This window comes from Salmo salar, chromosome ssa16 (assembly GCF_905237065.1).
Source record: "Salmo salar chromosome ssa16, Ssal_v3.1, whole genome shotgun sequence".
Taxonomy (NCBI): domain Eukaryota; kingdom Metazoa; phylum Chordata; class Actinopteri; order Salmoniformes; family Salmonidae; genus Salmo; species Salmo salar.
In genome coordinates, this window is record NC_059457.1 from 24394637 (window position 1) to 24417361 (window position 22725).

Consider the following 22725-nt stretch of genomic DNA (forward strand, 5'->3'; position numbering starts at 1 on the left):
TGTATTACTTGTTAAACAAAATCTCTTTCTCTGAGCAATTGTATTAGTACAGTATATGTAGTTTGAGCATACAATATAGCATAGTATTTGTATTATTTAATTTATACAGTCTTTTTGCTGATCTTTATCAAGGGATCCAATAATTCCGGACCCCACTGTACATGCGAGCACACACACACACACACACACACACACACACATGGATGCATGCTCTCATACTGCAGAGAGAGAGAGAGCCAGGAGAGAGTGTGTTTTGCTTCGAGAAAAAATAGGTCACAGCACTCAGCACAATGTTTTTCTCTACATCTCTCGCCCTTCTCTCTCTTTTCTCTCTACTCCCCCTCTATCTCACACAGCTTTCTTTGCCCTTATCCATTGGACAGAATATGTACTGTATATTTGCATTTGTTAAGTGTGTAAGCATATGTGTGTGTGTGTATATGTGTTCCAGGTCAGTGGTTCTGTAATGAAACTATGACTAAAAAAGGAAGAAAAAAAACACCAAGAGCAGTTGTACACACACACACACACACACACACACACACACACACACACACACACACACACACACACACACACACACACACCACACCAATGACGTCAACAGTGACATGAGCGAGACATACGCAACTAACCTCTCCTCCCCCTCTGTCTCTCTAGCTGTGTGGTGGATGAGATGGACTTCTCTGGGATGGAGCTAGATGAGGCTCTGAGGAAGTTCCAGTCTCACATCAGAGTCCAGGGAGAGGCCCAGAAGGTGGAGAGACTCATTGAAGCTTTCAGGTCAGACCCATCAACCAATCACATCACACCCTTAAACTGATCAGTCAATCAGGGTTACTTCAGGGTTAGGCACTCTAGTTCATGAACAGCAGGTTCCGACGTCGCACCACATTTGACCTAACTACTAATAACCCCAGCAGCTGAGATAATCTATCAATATCAGAGATTAGCTCAATTCCACCTACCAAGTGTTCTCCCAGGTCTAAAACAAGAAGTGTCCTACATCCTGGATCAGGGTCTTTAGTATTTGGTATTGGTATTTTATTAGGATCCCCATTCAGCAGCTACTCTTCCTGGGGTCCACACAAAACATGAAACATAATACAGAATGACATAATACAGAACATCATTAGACAAGAACAGCTCAAGGTTGACACAATACAGAAATGGGAGGGGGTAGTAGGGTAGACATGCTATACAGGTCTGTTAGGTAACAGATGTTATGTCATCTGTCATAAGGGTGACATAAGAAGTCATTTTAATGGAGGTATTCCTTTACAGATAAACACATTCATTTTGCATGTGATCATGTGAGCACGTGATCTTTTGAGATCTCATTTAATGTGAAGTTAATGTGACAACATGTGAAGCAATATGTGACAACATGTGAAGCAGTGGTGACCCGTTATTTTGGCATTAATACATGTCACATATCAGTTTGCAAACAAGGTAAAAAAAATAACAAAAATGATCATTGAGTTAATAAAGCCACATTTTGTAAGGCAGCTCCAAAATGCAGGTGTTTTAGCCTAGCTCAGTGCTTTCTGTGGTTGTGTGGCAGCCAGCGGAAAATACGGAACGTAGGGGCTGGTAATGTTTTCTAGTTGCGCCATGATTGGTTCAATGTTCTGTCACTCGTGGGGAAACTACGCCTTGAAAAATCTAAGGGTAGAGCTTGAGAATTCGAACCCCTTGGGTGCTGCCAGAGTTACGTTAGAAGTGCCCATCCAAGAAGGCTCAAGGTCATTGGCCACAGATAAAATTGAGTCAAATCACGTATCTACAGTAGCTTTGATAGCAAGCTAGCAGTCATCAACATGAATGAAGTCGAGAATCTACTGTCATATGAAGAGAAATAATGAAGAGAAATTATAGATAAAACGTATCGGTGCTCATCGGCCATTGGACATAAACATTACACAACAAGTTGGAAATCGCAAATTCAACAATGAGTGGTTCAGGAGGGATCAGTTGCTAACTGCAGGCATTGCAAAGCAATCACTAGCCTGCTATTCAGTGGAGTGGGTGTGTGGTCCCAAATCTGGGTTTAAGGGTGTCTTTTCCAAGCTTAAAAGGATTAACATTCAACATTGGCAGTGCTGTCAATCCGGCATGACTTCTGCTGCGCTCAAAACAACTGGAAACTCGGAACTGGGAAATCTGACTTGAGTGCGTTCAAGACAATTGGGAACTTGGAAAAAAACGAGCTCCGACTGGGAAAATACGTTTTGAATGGTCATCCAACTTAGAATTGCAGGTCGCCTCTTTCTAGAGCTCCAACCTGAAGATCACTGATGTCATCATGATTCAACCTTGTTTTTTTACGTGTTCCCAGTTGTCTTGAAAGCACCATAAATCCAGAGAATGATAGACTTTGATGATAAAGTTTGCCCACGAAGGACTGCCGCGCCACCTTCCTGTTCAAGTGAGCACAGCACAAAAAGGTGAGTCCAAAAATGTCTTGTATGGTGCTGCATAAATGATGTAATATGCCAGGGAGATATGTATACTGTAGCTAAGAAAGTAATACTAGCTGTATGTTGTGTAGTAAGCTGTTAGCTGTTGGTGGTGCACATGTAGCCTATAGCCTGTTTTAGAGAATTGTCATCATCGAATATTGTAAGAGCTTTCATTATATGCACCCTTTATTTATCCACGGTTCTGACTTGGTGTACAGGGAGAATACTGTAAGACCGGCCCATGTTCTGTATTCTGTCGCTGTACATTTCAAAAGTGCTAAACAAATAGTTATATTGACCACGTCCGTCCTAGTTCGCTCATTAAAGTCTCAATCGAAATAACAGATTGCCTCTTATCCGCTTGTCATCCCCTTATGACAGTTTGTACATCTCAATTGTCAGCAGAAACCACATTTGTTTAAGCAAGTAAGCCATATTAGCTCAGTTTTTTATGCTCACTTAGAATCTAGCCCTATCAGATCTGCGCTAACAAACACCTGCATAGCAGTTGTTTCGGTGGTGGATGTCACGTTGGCATGAAGGATCGGGAGACCGATGCAGGAATGCGTAATATATATTTTTTATTAAGCCCAAATTACGGCGTGCCGTGTAAAGGCACGGGGACGAAGACCAAACAAACACGTAACAAAACACAGGGTAGAAACCCAAAACAAAAGAGCAAGGAGTACCTTGAATGATTAACCCACGGGACGAGACCCATAATCATCTGCGCAATCCACAATGGCACGAAAGCCAAAACACACAGCACATGTACTCAACACGCACCAACGGACATTGTAACAATAAACGACAGCCCAATGGAAACCAAAGGGCACACTTATACCAAGTACTAATCAGTGGGAACAGGGGGCAGGTGTGTGTAATGAATGTTCCGGAGGGATCCGTGACAGTGGAACTGCATTAGAGCTGTCAAATCCACAAGTGGCTCCTGGAATTATACCAGGACTTGCATGTTTACTAGTTGGAACACTGGAATAGGATATGTGATCTACACCTCGATTAGGCTGATAGAAATCCTCACTATTTTCTTTAATGATTTAAATCTGATTGTCATTATTTCTATATAGAGTAGCTGTCACGATTACCAGGATCAGTAGAGAGGCAGAGTCAGGTGCAGGAGACAGAGGTCCGGAGTGATAGTGGTTTTTAATAGGAAATCCGGGAACAACACAAGAAGCCGACAGGCACAGTGCGCACATAAACTCAACTAGGGAAAACACGTTCCCAAAACAAAAGACGCACGGGGCGCAGCCCGGTAAATATATATAACAAAGAGAGCAGCACTCACTAACAACTGTCCAGAGTTGACATAAAACAATTCCACACGAAATCCTGAACTGAAAAGACACACTAAATAACCTAACTAATGACAGACAAGAAACAGGTGCGGATCAGACAGACAAAACCAAAAGACATAGAAACATAGATCGGTGGCAGCTAGTAGGTCGGCGACGACGACCGCCGAGCGCCGCCCGACCGAGGAGGGGCGCCACCTTCTGTGGAGACTGTGACAGTAGCCTACACTTTCTCGTTCTGAAATTCGAACGTGAGTAGGACTGGTGTGGCTTCGTGACAGTGATTACACAGACAGCTAGCTGCTCACCGATTTGATAGGTCTAACGCAGTTACAACTCCAACACTGCCAAAAAAAGGTGTTGGCAATCACGTGTTTATGCTTGATCTGATTGAATCTAGGTCTTAATGTCAAGTGTTCCAGAGAGCTGCTTCATTTTTGTTGGTGTTGTTAGATAATCACACGTTTATTGACTTGATTCCGAAGCTTTTAGCAAAGTGCAGAAATGCGTTCTAGCCAATAAATCTGGGGCAGATATCTGTCATGGCCACAGACCTGGTGGTGAAGCAAGAAATTCAGGTTGCTGGCATCCAAGAAGTTGTGAGGTCAAATCCTAGGCATGGTTGCATCCCAAGTATGCTAACCAATGTTGAAGTCAGTTCCAGTCAATTCAGAAAGGGAATAAAATATTTTTAAGTATTGAAAATAATTGGAATTAGAATTTCTGTGTACTTCCCAAATACAGTTAGGTGTTGTACAGTATACCATGCATTCGGAAAGTATTCAGACCCCTTTACTTTTTTCACATTTTGTTACGTTACAGCCATATTCTAAAATTGATTAAATTGTTTCTTCCCCCTCATCAATCTACACACAATACCCCAAAATGGCAAAGCAAAAGCAGGTTTTTAAACATTTCTACGAATGTATATAAGAAAAAAAACTGAAATATCACATTTACATAAGTATTCAGACCCTTTACTCAGTACTTTGTTGAAGCAGCTTTGGCATTGATTATAGCCTCTTGGGTGTGACGCTACAAGCTTGGCACACCTGCATTTGGGGAATTTTTACCATTCTTCTCTGCAGATCCTCAAGCTCAGGTTGAATGGGGAGCATCAATGCACAGCTATTTTCAGGTCTCTCCAGAGATGTTTGATCAGGTTCAAGTCCGAGCTCTGGCTGGGCCACTCAAGGACATTCAGAGACTTGTCCCGAAGCCAATCCTGCGTTGTCTTGGCTGTGTGCTTAGGGTCATTGTCCTGTTGGAAGGTGAACCTTCACCCCAGTCTGAGGTCCTCAGCGCTCTGGAGTAGGTTTTCATCAAGGATCTCTCTGTACTTTGCTCCATTCATCTTGCCCTCAATCCTGACTAGTCTCCCAGTCCCTGACGCTGAAAAACATCCCCACAGCATGATGCTGCCACCACCATGCTCATCGTAGGGATGGTGCCAGGTTTCCTCCAGATGTGACGCTTGGCATACAGGCCAGAGAGTTCAATGTTAGTTTCATCAGACCAGAGAATCTTGTTTCTCATTGTCTGATAGTCTTTAGGTCCCTTTTGGCAAACTCCAAGTGGGCTGTCATGTGCCTTTTACTGAGGAGTGGCTTCAGTCTGGCCACTCTATCATAAAGGCCTGGTTGGTGGAGTGCTGCAGAGATGTTTGTCCTTCTGAAAGGTTCTCCCATCTCCACAGAGGACCTCTGAAGCTCTGTCAGAGTGACCATCAGGTTCTTGGTCACCTCCCTGACCAAGGCCCTTCTCCCCTGATTGCTCAGTTTGGACAGGCGGCCAGCTCTAGGAAAAGTGTTGGTGGTTCCAAACTTCTTCCATTTAAGAATGATGGAAGCCACTGTTTTCTTGGGGACCTTCAATGCTGTTTTTGCTTTGTCATTATGGGGTATTGTGTATAGATTGATGAGGATAAGTATTTAATCAATTTTAGAATAAGGCTGTAACATAACAAAATGTAGAAAAAGGGAACTGTAAGTATAAATAAGAGGCGATACTATACTGCACTGCAAATTATCGGTGGTAAAATTATATATATAATATATATAATAAATGATGACAATTAACACTGAAAATATTTGAATAAGTCTTTACACTAAGCAGTGTATTAATTGAACACTTTTCCAGTGTCTATATGGGTCCACAGACTCCACACTTTCAGTGTTGATTTACCACTCTCAGTGTTAATTATTATTATTAATTATATATTTTGTACATAAAAATGTGTCTATCATATGTCCATGTCCTAGGCCATTTGTGTAGAACCATATACACTGAGTTTACCAAACATTAGGAACACCTTCCTAATATTGAGTTTAAGTTTGAGACCTTAAGTTTGAGACCTTGATGTTCATCAAATGCAATTTCCATCTTAAATGATTAACCAAGATCTAAAATGACCGTTAAAGAATCATAGGCTATGACAATGATGTAAAGAGTAATGTAATGCATGATGTAAAGCAATTCTGAAAAATGTCTGTTAAACTGTTTTTTGGCAGTCAAATAACTTGCATATATTCAAATACCTTCAAATATTATTTGTTTTTCTGAGACCTGTATTTGAATATCAGAGGAAATAGATGCCAATGGATGCCTTTAGTTGAATCTCTATATTCGACTACCTTGAGTATTTCAAAAGTTGGTATTTTCAAATAAACTACAAAATGCAACTTTTTTCTCTAGCTGTGAGTAGAAGATCTGTTTAGGAAGCCTTGAGTCGCTCATCCTCATGAGGTGACCTGCCCATCGGAGTTGGTCTCATTACGATGGCATCTATATTGGAGGAGTTGGTTCACTCCAGGTCACTGATGTTGGTTTGTCTGTCTTCCCAGCTGATGTTAAGTATTTTCCTGAGGCAGCGTTGGTGGAATCTTTCAAGTGGTTTGATGTGTTTTCAAAATGCGGTCCAGGTTTCCGCACTGTATAGCAGGGTCGAGATGATCACAGCTTGTACACTTCCACTTTGTTCCTGGTGGTAGTGTTGCGATCCTTGAAGATCCTGTTTCTGAGTTTGCCAAAGGCAGCACTTGTTCGAGCAATTTGATGTTGGATTTCATCATCAAATCAAATTTTATTTGTCACATGCCGAATACAACAGGTGTAGACCTAACAGTGAAATGCTTACTTACAAGCCCTTAACCAACAATGCAGTTTTAAGAAAAATAAGTGTTAAGTAAAAAATAGATAAGTTAAAAATAACAAATAAATAAAGAACAGCAGTAAAATAACAGTAGTGAGGCTATATACAGGGAGTACCGGTACGGAGTCAATGTGCCGGGGCACAGGTTAGTCGAGGTAATTGAGGTAATATGTACATATGTAGAGTAAAAGTGACTATGCATAGATAGTAAACAGAGTATCAGCAGCGTAAAAAGGGGGGGGGGTTAGAAGCTGTTAAGAAGCCTTTTGGACCTAGACTTGATGCTCCAGTATCGCTTGCCATGCTGTAGCAGAGAGAACAGTCTATGACTAGGGTGGCTGGAGTCTTTGACAATTTTTAGGGCTTTCCTCTGACAGTGCCTGGTATAGAGGTCCTGGATGGCAGGAAGCTTAGCCCCGGTGATGTACTGGGCCGTACACACTACCCTCTGTAGTGCCTTGTGGTTAGAGGCCGAGCAGTTGCCATACCAGGCAGTGATGCAACCAGTCAGGATGCTCTCGATGGTGTAGCTGTATAACTTTTTGAGGATCTGAGGACGCATGCCAAATATTTTCAGTCCCCTTTGTCGTACCCTCTTCACGACTGTCTTGGTGTGTTTGGATAGTTTGTTGGTGATGTGGACACCAAGGAACTTGAAGCTCTCAACCTGCTCCACTACAGCCCCATTGATGGGAATGGGGGGTGCTCTGTCCTCCTTTTCCTGTAGTCCACAATCATGATCTTGATCACGTTGAGGGAGAGGTTGTTATCCTGGCCCCACATGGCCAGGTTTCCAACGTCCTCCCTATAAGCTGTCTCATTGTTGTCGGTGATCAGGCCTACCACTGTTGTGTCGTCTGCAAACTTAATGATGGTGTTGAAGTCGTGCCTGGCCATGCAGTCGTGGGTGAACAGGGAGTGTAGGAGGGGACTGAGCACGCACCCCCTAATGGCCCCCGTGTTGAGGATCAGCGTGGCGGATGTGTTGCTACCTACCCTTACCACCTGGGGGAGGCCCGTCAGGAAGTCCAGGATCCAGTTGCGGTGGGAGGTGCTTAGTCCCAGCGTCCTTAGCTTAGTGATGAGCTTTGAGGGCTCTATGGTGCTGAGCTGTAGTCAATGAATAGCATTCTCACGTATGTGTTCCTTTTGTCCAGGTGGGAAAGGGCAGTGTGGACTGCAATAGAGATTGCATCATCTGTGGATCTGTATGCAAATTGTAGTGGGTCTAGTGTTTCTGGGATAATGGTGTTGATGTGAGCCATGACCAGCCTTTCAAAGCACTTCATGGCTACAGACGTGAATGCTACGGGTCAATAGTCATTTAGGCAGGTTACCTTAGTGTGCTTGGGCACAGGGACTATGGTGGTCTGCTTGAAACATGTTGGTATTAGACTCAGTCAGGGACAGGTTGAAAATGTCAGTGAAGACAGTTGCCAGTTGGCCAGCATGCTTCAGTGTTGCTAGCCTCGAAGCGAGCATAGAAGTAATTTAGCTCGTATGGTAGGCTCTTGTCACTGGGCAGCTCACGGCAGTGCTTCCCTTTATAGTCTGTAATAGTTTGCAAGCCCTGCCACATCCGATGAGCGTTGGAGCTGGTGTAGTACGATTCAATCTTAGTTCTGTATTGATGCTTTGCCTGTTTGATTGTTCTTTGGAGGGCATAGCGAGATTTCTTATAAGCTTCTGGGTTAGAGTCCCGCTCCTTGAAAGCGGCAGCTCTATCCTTTAGCTCAGTGTGGATGTTGCCTGTAAACCATGGCTTCTGGTTGGGGTATGTACGTATGGTCACTGTGGGGATGACGTCATCGATGCACTTATTGATGAAGTCAGCGACTGATGTGGTGTACTCCTCAATGCCATCGGAAGAATCCCGGTATATATTCCAGTCAGTGCTAGCAAAACAGTCCTGTAGCTTAGCATCTGCTTCATCTGCTTCTTTATTGACCGAGTCACTGGTGCTTCCTTCTTTAGTTTTTTTGTTTTTGCTTGTTTTTTTCCTCTGGTTGCACATTTAACATGCTGGTAGAAATAAGGTAAAACAGACTGAAGTTTCCCTGCATTAAAGTTCCCGGCCACTAGGAGTGCCACCGCTGGATGAGCGTTTTCCTGTTTTCTTATGGCCTCATACAGCTCATTGAGTGAAGTCTTAGGATATTATTCATTAGGATATTGGTGGAGAGGTGGCTACCTAGGTATGTGAAACTGGAAATGTTTTCAAGTATTGTATTTTTGGCAGTGATCTTGGGGGATGGCAGGTTGCTTCCCATGGTTGCTGGAAGAAGATCTTTGTTTTTCTGGGGTTAAGTGTTAGACCCATCCTGCTGTATGCTTTTGTGAATACGTTAGCAGTGACCTGGAGATCAGCTTCTGAACTCACACAAACACACACACACATACTGCTCCTTTCCAGTGTCAAGAGTATTTGATGTGCAGCAGGACTCTCAAGAATCTGAAAACTCAGGAAGCTTGTATGTGTGTATCTCTTCTCAGGATGTAAGAACCCACAAATAAACACTATTACATAATGTCTGAAGTTAAGAAAGAAACATTAAATAGTTACTAACTAATGACACGAATGGACGAGCAGTTTGTCTCTGAGGCTATTACAACATAATACCTTTCTGTCTCGGCAGATAGCCTAGCATTTAGTGTTGGGCCAGACAGAAAGGTTGCTAGTTTGAATCCCTTAGCCGACAAAGTGGAAAATCTGTTGATGTGCCGTTGAGCAAGGCACTTAACCCTAATTACGTGAGGGTTGCTGTTGACCCCACTCTCAGGGGGAGTTGGTATATGCAAAAAACACATCCAATTCATGTCCAGTGCACAGAAATAGGACACATTTATGCATCCACCAAATTATTAGTTATTATTTCACTCTCTTTATCTTTGTGTCCCTTTCACTGTCTCGCTCTTTCACTCTTCTCTCTCTTTGACTATCTCATTCTCTGTCTCTTTTTCAATATCTCCCTCTGCCCCCCTGTTAGAGGTACAGTATGTGTAACAACAACTCTCTTTACATCTCTCTCTCTCTCCATCTCTCCAGTCAGAGGTATTGTATGTGTAATCCCGAGGTGGTGCAGCAGTTCCATAACCCAGACACCATTTTCATCCTGGCCTTTGCTGTGGTCCTCCTCAACACTGATATGTATTCCCCTAACATCAAACCTCAACGCAAGATGGGCCTTGACGACTTCATACGCAACCTACGAGGTGACTGGCTGTCTTTGTATATGTGTGTCTGTGTTTGTCTGTCTGTGTGTTGTTCGTGTGTGAAACACACAAGTCTATAAACGGTACCTAGCTTGTTAAACGGTACCTAGCTTGTTAAACGGTACCTAGCTTGTTAAACGGTACCTAGCTTGTTAAACGGTACCTAGCTTATTAAACGGTACCTAGCTTGTTAAACGGTACCTAGCTTGTTAAACGGTACCTAGCTTATTAAACGGTACCTAGCTTGTTAAACGGTACCTAGCTTGTTAAACGGTACCTAGCTTGTTAAACGGTACCTAGCTTGTTAAACGGTACCTAGCTTATTAAACGGTACCTAGCTTGTTAAATGGTACCTAGCTTGTTAAACGGTACCTAGCTTGTTAAACGGTACCTAGCTTGTTAAACGGTACCTAGCTTGTTAAACGGTACCTAGCTTATTAAACGGTACCTAGCTTGTTAAACGGTATCTAGCTTATTAAACGGTACCTAGCTTATTAAATGGTACCTAGCTTGTTAAACGGTACCTAGCTTGTTAAATGGTACCTAGCTTGTTAAACGGTACCTAGCTTATTAAATGGTACCTAGCTTGTTAAACGGTACCTAGCTTGTTAGGGGGGTTGTGTCTTTGTTTTTGCCTTTTTTGCTTTTCTTTTGAGCCTACTGATAGAATAAAAATAATCTGAAGTCCACGGTGGTAATTTTTGGACAGTGTGTGCCTGTGTGTGTTTGACTCAGTATAATAAGCTGCAGAAGTCTTGCAACATTTATGACAGCGTTTCTGAGCCTGGTGTTAGAGACTAGAGACACTGGAGCGGTTATTTATAGAACAGGCACACAGACAATGCTTTGTACACTGAGTATACCAAACATTAGGAACACCTTCCTAATATTGAGTTACACCCCCTTTCGCCCTCAGAACAGCCTCTACTTGTCGGGGCATGGACTCTAGAAGGTGTCAAAAGCGTTCCACAGGGATGCTATCCCATGTTGACTCCCACAGTTGTGTCAAGTTACACACCGGAAACACTCGGGAAACTGGAGTGTGAAAAAAACAGCAGTGTTGCAGTTCTTGACACAAACAGGTGTGTCTGGCACCTACTATCATACCCTGTTCAAAGGCACTTAAATATTTTGTCTTTCCCATTCACCCTCTGAATGGCACATATACACAATACATGTCTCAATTATCTCAAGGTTTAAAAATCCTTATCTAACCTGTCTGCTCCCCTTAATCTACACTGATTTCAAGTGGATTTAACAAGTGACATCAATAAGGGATCATAGCTTTCACTTGGATTCACCTGCTCAGTCTATCTCATGTTTTATATACTCATCGTATATTTTAATACAACACAGGACCAATTTCATATGGAATGAGTGACAGCTGGTTGAAGGAGACATATTGAATTGTGGGGGGATCAGGGATGGTGAGTCTAGAGAACACACCAAATCGAGGGGTGAGAGAGGATGGACTGGGGGCTGATTAACTCCTGTCCGCTTCCGAGTGGCGCAGCGGTCTAAAGCACTGCATCTCAGTGCTAGAGGCATCACTACAGACCCTGGTTTGATTCCAGGCTGTATCACAACTGGCTGTGACTGGGAGTCCCATAGGGTGGTGCACAATTGGCCCAGCATCGTCCGGGTTTGGCCGATGTAGGCCGTCATTGTCAATAAGAATTTGTTCTTAACTGACTTGCCTAGTTAAATGAAATAAATACATCAATAATTATGTTCTATTGGGGATGAGGCTTCTGTTGAGTCTCTTTTGACTGAAACACAACACAAGTTCTCCCTCTAGTGGTGAGATACAGCCACAGCAGGGTGATAGATTGGATTTTTATTTTGTCACATGCACAGGGTCGCAGATGTAGTTGCAGTGTACAGTGAAATACTTAAGCTCAGTGCAGGTGTGAATGAAACAATAATATTAATAATAAAATAATAATAATATGGTAGGAGTAGTGGTGGCTATTCAGTATGATACATGTCCATTGGGCTGGGGGCAGGGTAGATGTCTGTTGAGGGGGGATGTCCAATGGGGAAGCAGAAAAGGGTGGGTGGGGGGGGTGAACAGTGGTGGCTATTCAGCTGCCTGATGGCCTGGGGGTAGAAGCTGCCCGCATCTGAGTGATGGAAGTGGGGAGAACAGGCCATGGCTCGAATGGCTGAGGTCCCTGATCATCCTAACATCAGCCACTCCTGCCCTGTCCTGCAATGAGCCTGAACCAGGGATGGAGTCAATTCAGTTTGCAATTCATTTTCTGAATTCCTTCTCTAGTTCCTTGTGTGTGACTGGTAGTGTGTGTCCCTGTTCCCTCAGGAGTGGACGACGGGGCAGACATCCCCAGGGAGATGGTGACAGGGATCTATGAGAGGACCCAGCAGAGAGAGCTACGCTCCAACGAAGACCACGTCACCTACGTCAGCCGTGTGGAACAGTCCATACTGGGCATGAAGACTGTGAGTGTGTTGTGTGACTGAGCGAGAGATAGAAAGAGAGATTTGTGTATGTGTGTGTGTGAGAGATAGTGAGAGAGATAGAAAGAGAGAGTGGAGTCTGTGTGTGTGTTTACCCCATGGTGTACAGTTGAAGTCGGAAGTTTACATACACCTTAGCCAAATACATTTAAACTCAGTTTTTCACAATTCCTGACATTTAATCCTAGTAAAAATTCCCTGTCTTAGGTCAGTTAGGATCACCACTTTATTTTAAGAATGTGAAATGTCAGAATAATAGTAGAGAGAATGATTTATTTCAACTTTTATTTCTTTCATCACATTCCCAGTGGGTCATAAGTTTACATACACTCAATTAGTATTTGTTAGCATTGCCTTTAAATTGTTTAACCTGGGTCAAACGTTTTAGGTAGCCTTCCACAAGCTTCCCACAATAAGTTGGGTGAATTTTGGCCCATTCCTCCTGACAGAGCTGGTGTAACTGAGTCAGGTTTGTCTGCCTCCTTGCTCGCACACGCTTTTTCAGTTCTGCCCACAAATGTTCTATAGGATTGAGGTCAGGGCTTTGAGATGGCCACTCCAATACCTTGACTTTGTTGTCCTTAAGCCATTTTGCTACAACTTTGGAAGTATGCTTGGGGTCATGTCCATTTGGAAGACCCATTTGCGATCAAGCTTTAACTTCCAGACGGATGTCTTGAGATGTTGCTTCAATATATCCACATAAGTTTCCTGCCTCATGATGCCATCTATCTCTCCTGCAGCAAAGCACCCCCACAACATGATGCTGCCACCCCCGTGCTTCATGGTTGGGATGGTGTTCTTCGGCTTCTTCCTCCAAACATAACGATGGTCATTATGGCCAAACAGTTCTATTTTTGTTTCATCAGACCAGAGGACATTTCTCCAAAAAGTACGATCTTTGTCCCCATGTGCAGTTGCAAACCGTAGTCTGGCTTTTTTATGGCGGTTTTTGGAGCAGTGACTTCTTCCTTGCTGAGCGGCCTTTCAGGTTATGTCGATATAGGACTTGTTTTACTGTGGATATAGATACTTTTGTTCCTGTTTCCTCCAGTATCTTCACAAGGTCTTTTGCTGTTGTTCTGGGATTGATTTGCACTTTTCGCACCAAAGTACGTTCATCTCTAGGAGACAGAACGCGTCTCCTTCCTGAGCGGTATGATGGCTGCGTGGTCCCATGGTGTTTATACTTGCGTACTATTGTTTGTACAGATGAACGTGGTACCTTCGGTGTTTGGAAATTGCTCCCAAGGATGAACCAGACTTTTTTCGGAGGTCTTGCCTGATTTCTTTTGATTTTCCCATGATGTCAAGCAAAGAAGCACTTAGTTTGAAGGTCGGCTTTGAAATACATCCACAGGTACACCTCCAATTGACTCAAATTATGTAAATTAGCCTATCAGAAGCTTCTAAAGCCATGACATCATTTTCTGGAATTTTCCAAACTGTTTAAAGGCACAGTGAACTTAGTGTATGTAAACTTCTGACCCACTGGAATTGTGATACAGTGAATTATAAGTGAAATAATCTGTCTGTAAATAATTGTTGGAAAAATGACTTGTGTCATGCACAAAGTAGATGTCCTAACTGACTTGCCAAAACTATAGTTTGTTAACAAGAAATTTGTGTAGTGGTTGAAAAACGAGTTTTAATGACTCCAACCTAAGTGTATGTAAACTTCCGACTTCAACTGTATGTGTGTGTGTGTGTTTCTGTAGATCCTGTCTGTGCCCCACCGTAGGCTGGTCTGCTGCTGTCGTTTGTTCGAGGTGGCAGACTTCAACAAACCTCTGAAACAGAAACTGGCCAACACCCAAAGAGAGGTGTTCCTCTTCAACGACCTCATACTGGTGAGAACACACACAAGCACACACACACGCACGCATGGACACATGCACACACACACCCACACGTTAAAGCATGACTAATGTTTATTTAAGTGATAATGCCCGAGAAGCTGGTGTTTGGAGGATATATTGGCACTGGTGCCTGGCAAACCATGCCAATATATCCTCCAAACACCGGCTTCTCGGGCATTATCACTTTTATACAACGGTACCAACATAATCAAATAATGATTTTCATTAAAAACGTTATTCTGATGAATTTATTCATACTTTTCTTCCTTCCACAAGATATAGTCCCAAAACGAATCTAGGGTTGCTACCCAAGCCGGCTGGTCGTTCGTTCTATTGGCTCGGTTGCCAGAGACGCGACCCAGTCTTTCGTTCTAAATCAGTGGTCACCAATCTTTTCTGAGTCAAGATCACTTTCTGAGTCAAAATTCATGCCGAGATCTACCGCTCTGATTTTGTATTAACATGACTTAAAAAATGTAAGCCTATGCAATATTAACCAATTAAAAACAGTACTGTAGCAATGAGGTTTGTGCACTAAGCTATAGGCCCAATACATTATCACCGCATACTGGCTTTGCTTGAATTTACCTGCCAATGCATTGTTGTTCGGGACATTTAAAAAAATGATATTTCAAAACTTGAGGTAGGCTATATGATCACACCGGTAATAGATCCATTGTTGTTGATGCCAGCTGATTCATGATTTCAACTGGCTGAAAACGTTGCCTGCCTCTCTCTCGTCTCAACCCAAACACGTTCATTACTATGGGACAGTTGGAGATCGAATTTGAATATTGAAACAATGTTGCAAATGTCGGAGAGACAGACAGCAAGGTTTATACAAATTTTCGCTGTTGAAAACTAAATGTTAGTCTAAAAGAAATGTGAGATAAAGTCAACATGCTTTTTATAGTGGAGATCAAGTTCATTTAATTGTCTGGCTGGGCTGATGAGACAGTGGATTGCGCAGTCAGATGGAACAGTCATACATTTAGCCGGTGGTAATTTGTGGAATAGACATCGTCTGGAATGCGCTTTTAACCAATCAGCATTCAGGATTAGACCCACCTGGTGTGTGTGTGTGTGTGTGTGTGTGTGCGTGCTCACTGTATGGCTTATGTCCATTCTGTTATCTCCTCACACAGATCCTGAAGTTGTGTCCAAAGAAGAAGACTTCTGCTTCCTACACCTTCTGTAAAGCCATGGGTCTACTGGGCATGCAGTTTCACCTCTTCAGCAATGAATGTAACTACTACAACTTGCTACTACTACTATAACTACTCTACTACTACTACTCTACTATTGGTACTACTACACTACTACTAGTAGCTCCCGAGTGGCGCAATGGTCTAAGGCACTGCATCTCAGTGCTAGAGGTGTCACTACAGACCCTGGTTCAATCCTGGGCTGGATCACAACCGGGAGTCTGATAGGGCGGCGCACAATTGGCTCAGCGTCGTCCAGGTTAGGGGAGGGTTTGGCCGGGATAGGCCGTCATTGTAAAAATAAGAATTTGTTCTTAACTGACTTGCCCAGTTAAATTAAAAATACTATTACTATCACTACTCTATTATTATTATTATTATTACTACTACTAATTATTACTACTACTACTCTACTACTTCTACTCTACTATTATTATTATTACTACTACTACTTCTACTACTATTTTACTACTACTACTACTACTACTACTACTACTATACTGCTACTCTACTATTATTATTACTACTACTAAGACTACTTTACTACTATTACTACTACTACTGCTACTACTACTACTACTATTACTATTACTACTACTACTACTACTACTACTACTACTACTACTACTACTACTACTCTACTACACCTACTTCTACGCTACTATTATTATTACTACTACTCTACTACTACTACTATTACTACTCTATTACTGCTACTACTATTGCTACTACTACTACTATTGCTACTCTACTACTGCTATTGCTACTACTACTAATATTACTACTCTACTACTGCTACTACTATTGCTACTACTACTGCTACTACTACTATTACTACTCTACTACTATTGCTACTACTACTACTCTACTACTACTATTACTACTACTACTGCTACTACTACTACCCTACTATTATTATTAGGAGTACTACTACTACTACTACTACTACCACTACTGCTATTACTATTATTACTACTACTAGTACTACTACTATACTACTACTACTACTACTACTACTACTGCTATTACTATTATTACTACTACTAGTACTACTACTATACTACTACTAGTACTACTCTACTATTATTATTATTATTATTATTTCAACTACTACTACTCTGCTACTACTACTACTGCTCTACTATTATTACTAATACTACTACTGCTACTACTACTCTACCACTACTACTACTCTGCTACTACTACTACTACTACTACTACTACTACTACTATGCTACTCCTACTACTACTCCGCTACTACCACTACTACTACTACTACTACTACTACTACTACTACTACTACTCTACTGTTATTACTACTACTACTACTACTACTACTACTACTACTACTATACTATTACACTGTACTGCTCCATACATAGCTAACTATGAGCGGGGACATTGTCTGTCCAGAATCCTACTATGGCCATGACATCGCCATTCTAGTTACATAGCTAACTGTTTTTGTGTGTGTGTGTGTGTGTGTGTGTGTGTGTTCAGACTATGCTCATGGCATCACCATGTTGAGTCCGTTCTCTTCAGAGAAGAAGCAGCTGGTGAGTTTCTGCTCCCCCAGCGGAGAGGAGCTCAGGAATTTCACAGAGGAGCTACGTGAGTCCATCACTGAGGTCAACGAGATGGAGCAGATACACATCCAATGTAAGCACACACGCATACGCACGCACACCACATGCACACACACACATGTTCTTTATGTAATTATATGGTCATATCTCGCTGTCTGTAGGGGAGCTGGAGAGAGAACAGGGGGTGCAGACTCACACCCCCCACACCAATGGAGGACAGATGGACACACTCAGTCGACACACAGGATCGCCCACTGGTAACAAACACGAAGTTAGCGACTAGCATCCACACATCATGCTGTGTCTCTGAGTGTCACTTGTGTGTTTCTCCCCTCAGCCCAGCAAGATCTGTATGACAAGACTGGCAACAACACTGTGGAGGTGAGTCACATACACACTCTGCCTCAGGTAAGTGTATGTGTGTTAGCAAAGATGCACACAGGCGAGGAGTAGGGAGACCCTCCTCAGCTCCCTCCAGCTCTGTGTGCCTCATAGCAACACAGCTGCAACTGGAGGGATAGCTTTAGCCATCAGCCTTCTGCTAACGGAGACCAGTAATTAGCTATTAGCCACCTGCCAATGCAGGGTTATCTATTAGCTATTAGCCTCCTGCTAACACATCATCTGCCTCCCAGCCATCATAAGCTTTTCTAAGCCCTGCTGGCTTGCTAGAAAACCATCTCCATGGCAAGACTCAGAGTTAATGTACGTGTGTGTCTGTGTATGCATGCACATGTATGACTCAAGCCCAGTTCCTCTGCTCTAAATACCCTCTCTACAGACCTAGCAGCCCCAACCCCTAACTCTTAGTCAGTCCTTTAGCGTTGCATATCTCTGTGTTGGGGAGACACCATGCCCTCGGTGTCATCTCCCCCCACACACTCATCCCACTCCACACACACTCCTCCTCCTCCACACACGCACGCAAACTCACACCCACCCACTGGAGCCCAAATGTTGACCCTGAAACGTCCTTCCACCCAAACACAGGTGTGTCTCTGGGCTGGTGTGTGTGTTAGCATGCGCTCGCTCCCTGCATGCCTGCATGCTGCCAGTGTATCTAACCCACCAGAGGGCTGCTGTAGGCTGCATTCAGGCTGGTAACTCCTCATGCCATTCTCTGGCTGTTTCTAAACTAGGTGTCAATTCACAATAGGCTGCTGCAGACCTACCACATGACCCAGCCCAGCCCTGATAGGCTGCTCCAGACCTACCATGTGACCAGTCCTGACTCCACCCAACTGGCTCTGGCAGCACCGGTCATGCTAAGTGCCACCCACCCCGGAGAGCTCCGCCCAGACACCCTCATTCAATGCCAGCAGATCGTCAAGGTGATCGTCATGGACCAGAGCGGCCGCGGGAGAATGGAAGCTTTCCTCAACCAAGGAAGCCCCGCCTCCCACCACCGCCTCATCCAATCAGCGATGTCCACGCCAGTACGGGTCAGAGAGGGATCTGAGCCCCCTCTGCCTCCCCCTCCTCCCCCCTACAACCACCCCCACCAGTACTGTCCCCCCGACTCCCCCTGCCCTCTCTCACACACCCTGCCTCACCCCCTCCGCAGACGTAACTCTAGTGGCTCCCGCAGCCTCGTCTGACATATGACCCCCTCACCCCTGACCCTACCACACATTATCATGTGCCCTCTGACCTTTTGTTAAATAGTCATGTACTGTATTGGTGAAACACACACAACACAAACACTCATAGACAAAGAAAGAGAAAAGGTGAGATGAGGAAGGGAGGAACAGAAAGAGGGAGGGAAGGAGAGAAAGGGAATAAGCCGATAAAGCGAGTGGGAGATAATGGAGAGGATTTAAATCAATATAAAATCAAAGTCATCTAATGATTTCATGTGTATTTTTGAATAGGATGTCATTTTGACAACATTTCTAAACAGAGATTTTCTAATCGTCCAGCTCTTGTGACACAGTGTCATCTGTACATATCTATATCTGTTCCTGACTTTAGAAAGAACGACTTAGGATGCACCCTCTCATCCCCTGATCCCTGACTCTAACCCTGCCCTGATGTCACACAGCTGATAGAACACACAGATCTCCTCCATGTGTGGAGCTGTCTGGACATGGAGACAGGTCACCTTAATGACATCATCAACATCATCTAGGGTTTTAGCCCTCCTCTTTAGCACACTATGTTTTGGTGATGTGTGGTAAAATATGATAATGAGATGCTAATAATACTTTTGATCATGAAGAAGTGACTATGTCAGAGTAGCAGGGAGGGAAGAAGTGAGTATGTCAGAGTAGCAGGGAGGGAAGAAGTGAGCATGTCAGAGTAGCAGGGAGGGAAGAAGTGAGGATGTCAGAGTAGTAGGGAGGGAAGAAGTGAGCATATCAGAGTAGCAGGGAGGGAAGAAGTGAGCATGTCAGAGTAGTAGGGAGGGAAGAAGTGAGCATGTCAGAGTAGCAGGGAGGGAAGAAGTGAGCATGTCAGAGTAGCAGGGAGGGAAGAAGTGAGCATGTCAGAGTAGCAGGGAGGGAAGAAGTGAGCATGTCAGAGTAGCAGGGAGGGAAGAAGTGAGCATGTCAGAGTAGCAGGGAGGGAAGAAGTGAGCATGTCAGAGTAGCAGGGAGGGAAGAAGTGAGTATGTCAGAGTAGCAGGGAGGGAAGAAGTGAGCATGTCAGAGTAGCAGGGAGGGAAGAAGTGAGTAGGTCAGAGTAGCAGGGAGGGAAGAAGTGAGTATGTCAGAGTAGCAGGGAGGGAAGAAGTGAGTATGTCAGAGTAGCAGGGAGGGAAGAAGTGAGTAGGTCAGAGTAGCAGGGAGGGAAGAAGTGAGTAGGTCAGAGTAGCAGGGAGGGAAGAAGTGAGTAGGTCAGAGTAGCAGGGAGGGAAGAAGTGAGTATGTCAGAGTAGCAGGGAGGGAAGAAGTGAGTATGTCAGAGTAGCAGGGAGGGAAGAAGTGAGTATGTCAGAGTAGCAGGGAGGGAAGAAGTGAGTAGGTCAGAGTAGCAGGGAGGGAAGAAGTGAGTATGTCAGAGTAGCAGGGAGGGAAGAAGTGAGTAGGTCAGAGTAGCAGGGAGGGAAGAAGTGAGTAGGTCAGAGTAGCAGGGAGGGAAGAAGTGAGCATGTCAGAGTAGCAGGGAGGGAAGAAGTGAGCAGGTCAGAGTAGCAGGGAGGGAAGAAGTGAGCAGGTCAGAGTAGCAGGGAGGGAAGAAGTGAGTATGTCAGAGTAGCAGGGAGGGAAGAAGTGAGTAGGTCAGAGTAGCAGGGAGGGAAGAAGTGAGTAGGTCAGAGTAGCAGGGAGGGAAGAAGTGAGTAGGTCAGAGTAGCAGGGAGGGAAGAAGTGAGTAGGTCAGAGTAGCAGGGAGGGAAGAAGTGAGTAGGTCAGAGTAGCAGGGAGGGAAGAAGTGAGTAGGTCAGAGTAGCAGGGAGGGAAGAAGTGAGTAGGTCAGAGTAGCAGGGAGGGAAGAAGTGAGTAGGTCAGAGTAGCAGGGAGGGAAGAAGTGAGTAGGTCAGAGTAGCAGGGAGGGAAGAAGTGAGTAGGTCAGAGTAGCAGGGAGGGAAGAAGTGAGTAGGTCAGAGTAGCAGGGAGGGAAGAAGTGAGTAGGTCAGAGTAGCAGGGAGGGAAGACTGTTTCTCCTGACTCCTGGCTTACAGCTGATTACAATCTGTATTTCTATTCGTAATATCTGACTTGTACCCTGATTATCATATCTGCGTGTGCATGTGTGTTTGAGAATATGAGGGTCTGCCAGTGTATGTGCGTGTGAAAGGGTGTGTCTGTGTGTGCTTGTTTGCATGTGTGTGCGAATACCATTGTTCTATTCTCTGAGGTTTTTCTACACTGGTCCAAGCCTCACACTCAGGAAAATACCAGTACTGACGACAAACTGTTCAACATTCTAACTTATCGTTTGATCAGTAATAACATGAACATTGTATCTTATTAACTGGTAATGTTCTAACGTTCTATCTAATTTGTCCTGTTGAATATTCAATCTCACTTAAAGGGTTAACTATTACCCATTCTCACATGATTAAACCTGTTCTCCACTGGACTGCATGTCACATAGGAATGTATATACACACACAGTACACACACAGTACACACACAGCACACACACACACACACACACACACACACACACACACACACACACACACACACACACACACACACACACACACACAGAATTAAACCACAGAATTACTTAAGTATGTTTATTTGTCAGAATATTGAATATGTTTCATTATTATTATTATTATAGAGTGTTGTTACATCTCTTCCTCCCTTCCCCTCTCTCTGAGGTCTGTGACACGTGGTGACCCACTGAGGCTGATCTTCGTGTTACACCATATTATTAGAGTATATCGGAATACTGGATATGTGCACAGTATATAGGTGGTATATATATATATAATGTAAAAGGAATGGACGGACTGCCGATGTGTGTATTTATGTATTTGTACAGAGAGGTGGAAATCTATTTGTTTTTCAGATCATGGGGGCAACAGAATCCCACTGTTACCATGAGAGACACACACAGAGATGATGACACATTATCATAATTAGAGCTCTGTGTAAAGGGCTATACTGTAGCTGTGATCACACTAGCGTTAGCATTAGCTAGATGGCTAAGTGGAAAACAAGCAGGAGTCATAGTAGACATTTTAGCATGTTCTAAAGCCCTAACATATCACCCTAACCCTGAGTCTGGCTCGCCTGTCCTGCATCCATCTTGGAGATGTCTTACACTGTTGAAGAGAGCACCTGTGCACCGTCACATTAAGTATTTACTAAGATATCATGTTTATAACAATTAGTGTTTACTAATGGAATATTTCTAAAGATTTCTGTTTGAAGAGAATTACATAATAAAGTAGTTTGTACTCTGCCTTGAGTCCTGGGTCCTGTCTGTCTGTGTGTGAAAAGTTTGCCTGCCGACAGTACTTAGCACCTCTGAACAGTGTCAGTGTCACGTTCTGACCAGTAAAAGGGGTTATTTGTTATTGTAGTTTGGTCAGGACGTGGCAGGGGTGTGTTTGTTTTGTGTTGTCTGGGTTTTTTGGGTATTGTTCCATGTTTTATATTTCTATGTTCGTATTTCTAGTATTAGTATTTCTATGTTAGTTTTGGGAACGACCTCCAATTAGAAGCAGCTGGTTGTCATTGCTTCTTATTGGAGGCCATATTTATATGGGTTTATTTTCTCTTGTGTTTGTGGGTGATTGTTCCATGTATAGGCAAGGTTACCTTACAGGACTGTCGTGCGTTTTCTTTCAGTGTTCACGTATGAATAAAAATATAAGTATGGACACTTACCACGCTGCGTATTGGTCCGATATTTCTTACTCTTCATCAGAAGACAAATTGTATGACAGTCAGTCAATCTCGTGTTCACACAGCAAAGACTTTGGAAGTCGTCAGCCACTCAGCCTTGTTAAAATACTCCAAACCAGAAGGTGGCAGTAGCGTTGTTTGGCAATGCA

General features: G+C 43.6%; 1 protein-coding gene across 2 annotated transcripts in view; it reads left to right on the forward strand.

The window, feature by feature from the left end:
* Nucleotides 1–22136, forward strand: part of iqsec3b (IQ motif and Sec7 domain ArfGEF 3b) — a 40380-nt gene extending 18244 nt beyond the window's left edge. Inside the window, exons 7-15 of one of the 2 annotated variants that reach the window (XM_014148479.2) lie at nucleotides 661–783; nucleotides 9976–10142; nucleotides 12463–12602; nucleotides 14339–14470; nucleotides 15625–15724; nucleotides 17185–17343; nucleotides 17432–17527; nucleotides 17608–17651; nucleotides 18410–22136. In XM_014148479.2, the coding sequence (XP_014003954.1) occupies nucleotides 661–783; nucleotides 9976–10142; nucleotides 12463–12602; nucleotides 14339–14470; nucleotides 15625–15724; nucleotides 17185–17343; nucleotides 17432–17527; nucleotides 17608–17651; nucleotides 18410–18868 (1420 nt within the window). In that variant the 3' untranslated portion in view covers nucleotides 18869–22136. The remainder of the gene's footprint in view (nucleotides 1–660; nucleotides 784–9975; nucleotides 10143–12462; nucleotides 12603–14338; nucleotides 14471–15624; nucleotides 15725–17184; nucleotides 17344–17431; nucleotides 17528–17607; nucleotides 17652–18409) is intronic. The other variant, XM_014148480.2, reaches the window with a different exon arrangement.
* The last annotated feature ends 589 nt before the right edge of the window (nucleotides 22137–22725 follow it).